Source organism: Octopus bimaculoides, chromosome 29 (assembly GCF_046866305.1).
Source record: "Octopus bimaculoides isolate indiv1 chromosome 29, ASM4686630v1, whole genome shotgun sequence".
Lineage (NCBI taxonomy): Eukaryota > Metazoa > Mollusca > Cephalopoda > Octopoda > Octopodidae > Octopus > Octopus bimaculoides.
The window spans coordinates 6,297,783-6,302,782 of record NC_142956.1 but is presented as its reverse complement, the minus strand read 5'-3'; the positions used below and the strand labels follow the sequence as shown (position 1 = coordinate 6,302,782).

Here is a 5,000-nt window from a genome sequence, read left to right as displayed (position 1 = left end):
GTAAAGGATATAAAAATATAGCATCAATGATATACTATAAATGAAGACTGATTCAACTTACAGAGTTTTTAAACTGGACAGGTTTTGGAATGTTTCAGCTTTGATTTCATTCAGATTATTATACCTCAATTCCCTGGAACATAAAATTGAGATAAAATGAACTTTTATGGGACAGATTTATGACAACATATAACATATTTCGAGTAAGGACTTTGACTATAGGAGAGACGAAAATTTGATTACTGTTCTGTGGAAGCTGATAATGATGATGTTGTCGTTCAAGTTTGTGCAACTTACAGCGGTAGTCTATGGTAATGAATGAATTTGATGATAAAGTGAACTTATTGCGGTAGTCTGTGGCAATGAATGAAGTTAATGATAAGGTTGAAGATGAACTTGACAATGTTGACGCCTGAGAAAAAGAATAATGTCGGTAATGATGATGAAGACGAAGAAATTGATAATGAAGGAGAAGAAAATGAAGAAGAATGGTAAGAACGAGAATATGAAAGAGTTTAAGGAAAATATGAAGAAGACGAAAAATAGAAGAAATAGAAAATAAACATGAGCAAGTAGAAATGAACAAAAAAAAGAATAAGAATAAGAAGTAAAGGAAGACGAAGAGCAGGAAGATACGAAGTAGGAGAAGAGAAAGAAAAAGAAGAAAGGTAGAACAAAAACAACAATGAAAACAAGAATAAAGATAATAAGAAGAGGAAGTAGAATAAGAAAACGAAGAAGGAGAATATGTAGATGGAGAAGAAAACTAAAATGATGAAAAGAAATAAAGAGATGGGAAGGAGAAGAAAGAGTGTGATTGGAAGTAGAGGAAGAAAAGGAAGAAGAAGAAAGTGAAGAAGAGTGGAAAGAAGAAGGATAATATGAAGAAAAATATGAGGATGAAGATAGTGTAGGAGAAAATGTAGAAGAGAAGATGATGAAGAAGAAGAAGGACAAGGAAGAGAAAGAAGAAGAAGGACAAGGAAGACAAAGACGACGAAACTGAGATGAAATTGGAATGGAAGTAGAAGTTAAAGAAGAAGAAGAGGAAGGAGATGAGAAATGAGTAGAAGACAAGAAAAGTAGAGGATCAAGATGAATTTTATAAATGATCAAGTTCTAAATGTGCAGGCGGTATTGAAGCATGTTATTTAACATAAACACCAGACATAATATCCATACGGACAGATACACACAGGTGAATGGGGATTTGTATGTTTATAGTGATGATGAACATGGTATTGATGATGATGATGATGTCGGTGGTGAAGTTTCTGTTGTCGATTATGATAATGATAAAGATGATGAAGAAGATTGTTGAAATGATTGCGGTATTCTATGAGAATGCTGGATGTTAATGGTGAAGGGAAGGATGAGTAAATTTAATCCGTTAAAGATTGAAAGAAATATATTCGTAATGGGAATGGTGATGGTGATGATGACAGGGACGGAATGTTCGATAATAATGATGACAGCGGAAAAGTAGTCGTAGACGCATATGAAGAATATGAAGCAGATTGAAAGAGGTAAAGAATAAAACGTTGAGCCGACGAAGAAGAAATTGATGATGAAGTTGATAATGATGATGATGATGATGGTAGTGATGATGAAGTAGGGTATGTGATGGTAGTGGTTACGGTGAATATGGGGGTGTTGGAGGTCGTGATGGAGGTAGTGTTGGTGATGTTGGTGATGATTGAGGAAGTGGATATGTAGTCAACGGTAAAAACTACGATTCGATAATGGTGTTGTTATCACTTTTCATTAGAAGAAGAAGAAGAAGACGATGATGATGATGATGATGATGACGAAATGGAAGTAGATGTGAATGAAGGCGAAGAATTTGAAGAAAAAAAAGACGAATAAGGTGAAGAAATAGAGGTGAAGTAAAAGGAGTAGAAAAAGAAGAAGAAGAAGGAGGTGGAGGAGGAGGTGGAGGAGGGGGTGGAGGAAACTACTAAAAAGTACAACAGAAACAAGTAAAAACAATGTTTCAATATTAGTTTATCACTAATCCATTCCTAAGTCTACATCTAGAAGTGTTAGTCAAGGGTGTTATTTAGTGTTTATGTAGAGACAATTACCGTAGAGGATATACATACCGTATTACACACGCGTTATACTATATTGTGATATACACATGCATACACAAAGTCACGTGCATCCATGCACTTATATATGAATTAGCCCTTATATATTAAATATAGCGACACTCACATTCATACACATTCAGAAACCATAAAATACATCTTTAGAAACGCGGCAGTGGGAGCGTAATATGATCGATGCAAAAATATTACATATTACGAAGATATTGCATATTTAGAATTATATCGTCAATGAAATACTATAACAGAAGATCGATTTAACTTACAAAGTTGTTAAACTGGACAAATGTTGGAAAGCTTCTTCTGTGATATTTTTGATATTGTTTCCCTGCAAATACCTGGAAACATAAAATTCAGCTAAACACATTTATGGAACAGATTTGTGACAGAATATTAAGTAGTATGAGTATATAATTACATGATGGATGAGATGGAAGAAGAAGAAGAAGAAGAAGAAGAAGAAGAAGAAGAAGAAGAAGAAGAAGAAGAGCAAGAAGAAGAAGAATTAGTGTATGAATAATCTACTTCTAAATATACAATTACAAGTGATATTTAAGGATGTTAATTAGCATCGATCTAGTGGTAATCACCGTACATATTATGCACATCGTATTACAATCATGTGTGAATGCACGACTTCTCATACAGACGCATGTGTATGCATGTACAGAACATTTTCCTTTCAAGTCACCCAGTTTCCTATATGCCATATGTTATAGTCTAACTCTTTCCTATATGCCATATATTATAGTCACACACTTTCCTATATGCCATATATTATAGTCACACACTTTCCTATATGCCATATATTATACTCTTTAACAGGCTTTTACAAATAATGACAAACTGGTGGAGGATCATATAATCAAGTAAAGGTTATAAAAATATAGCATCAATGATATACTATAAATGAAGACTGATTCAACTTACAGAGTTTTTAAACTGGACAGGTTTTGGAATGTTTCAGCTTTGATTTCATTCAGATTATTATACCTCAAATCCCTGGAACATAAAATTGACATAAAATGAACTTTTATGGGACAGATTTATGACAACATATAACATATTTCGAGTAAGGACTTTGACTATAGGAGACACGAAGAGTTGATTACTGTTCGGTGGAAGCTGTTAATGATGATGATGTCGTTCAAGTTTGTGCAACTTACCGCGGTAGTCTATGGTAATGAATGAATTTGATGATAAAGTGAACTTATTGCGGTAGTCTGTGGCAATGAATGAAGTTAATGATAAGGTTGATGATGAACTTGACAATGTTGACGGCTGAGAAAAAGAATAATGTCGGTTATGATGATGAAGACGAAGAAATTGATAATGAAGGAGAAGAAAATGAAGAAGAATGGTAAGAACGAGAATATGAAAGAGTTTAAGGAAAATATGAAGAAGACGAAAAATAGAAGAAATAGAAAATAAACATGAGCAAGTAGAAATGAACAAAGAAAAAGAAAAAGAATAAGAAGAAAAGGAAGACGAAGAGCAGAAAGATACGAAGTAGGACAAGAGAAAGAAAAAGAAGAAAGGTAGAACAAAAACAACAATGAAAACAGCAAGAATAAAGATAATAAGAAGAGGAAGTAGAATAAGAAAACGAAGAAGGAGAAGGAAACTAAAATTATGAAAAGAAATAAAGAGATGGGAAGGAGAAGAAAGAGTGTGATTGGAAGTAGAGGAAGAAAATGAAAAAGAAGAAAGTGAAGAAGAGTGGAAAGAAGAAGGATAATATGAAGAAAAATATGAGGATGAAGACAGAAGAAGAAGAAGAAGAAGAAGAAGAAGAAGAAGAAGAAGAAGAAGAAGAAGAAGAAGAAGAGGAAGAAAAAGGACAAGGAAGTGAAGGAAGAGGAAATTGAGATGAAGTTGAAGTGGAAGTAAAAGTTAAAGAAGAAGAAGAGGAAGGAGATGAGAAATTACTAGAAGAAAAGTAAAGTAAAGAATCAAGAAGAATTTTATAAATGATCAAGTTCTAAATGTGCAGGCGGTATTGAAGCATGTTATTTAACATAAACACCAGACATAATATCCATACGGACTGATACACACAGGTGAATGGGGATTTGTATGTTTATAGTGATGATGAACATGGTATTGATGATGATGATGATGGTGGTGAAGTTTCTGTTGTCGATTATGATAATGATAATGATGATGATGAAGATTGTTGATATGATTGCGGTATTCTATGAGAATGCTGGATGTTAATGGTGAAGGGAAGGATGAGTAAATTTAATCCGTTAAAGATTGAAAGAAATAACAATCGTAATGGGAATGATGATGGTGATGATGACAGGGACAGAATGTTCGATAATAATGATGACAGCGGAAAAGTAGTCGTAGACGCATATGAAGAATATGAAGCAGATTGACAATATAAAGTTGAAAGAGGTAAAGAATAACACGTTGAGCCGACGGAGAAGAAATTGATGATGAAGTTGATAATGATGATGATGATGACAACGAAGAGGATGATGATGATGATGGTAATGATGATGAAGTAGGGTATGTGATGGTAGTTGTCACGATGACTGTGATGGTGTGGGAGGTCGTGGTGGAGGTAGTGGTGGTGGTGATGGAGCTGATTGAGGAAGTGGATATGTAGTCAACGGTAAAAAGTACGAGGACCCTGTTAGTGATAGTAATGACGCTATTTCTGTGGTGATGATAATGATGATGATGATGATGATTATGATGATGATGATGATGGAGTTGTTTGTGCTAATGATATTCATACGGATAATAATGGTGATGCTGAGTTTGATGATGAGGATAATGGTGGTGGCGAAGATTGTGGAGAGGTTGATCATGATGATGATGACACTGATACCGATGGCGATGATTGTGACGAATGAATGTGAGGATAATGAAGATGAATTTAAG

The 5,000-nt window shown here is 34.2% G+C and overlaps 1 protein-coding gene across 4 annotated transcripts in view; it reads right to left on the bottom strand.

Moving 5' to 3' along the window:
* LOC106870677 (uncharacterized) overlaps window positions 1-5,000 on the bottom strand; it is a 186,867-nt gene that overhangs the window by 151,357 nt on the left and 30,510 nt on the right. For all 4 annotated transcript variants that reach the window (XR_016238953.1, XM_089345183.1, XM_089345186.1 and 1 more), the window contains exons 9-11: window positions 3,039-3,110; window positions 2,375-2,446; window positions 62-133 (exon numbers count right to left, since the gene is read on the bottom strand). Coding sequence is in view for 3 of the 4 variants with exons in the window: in XM_089345183.1 (XP_089201309.1) it covers window positions 62-133; window positions 2,375-2,446; window positions 3,039-3,110 (216 nt within the window). In the remaining variant the exon portion in view is untranslated. The remainder of the gene's footprint in view (window positions 1-61; window positions 134-2,374; window positions 2,447-3,038; window positions 3,111-5,000) is intronic.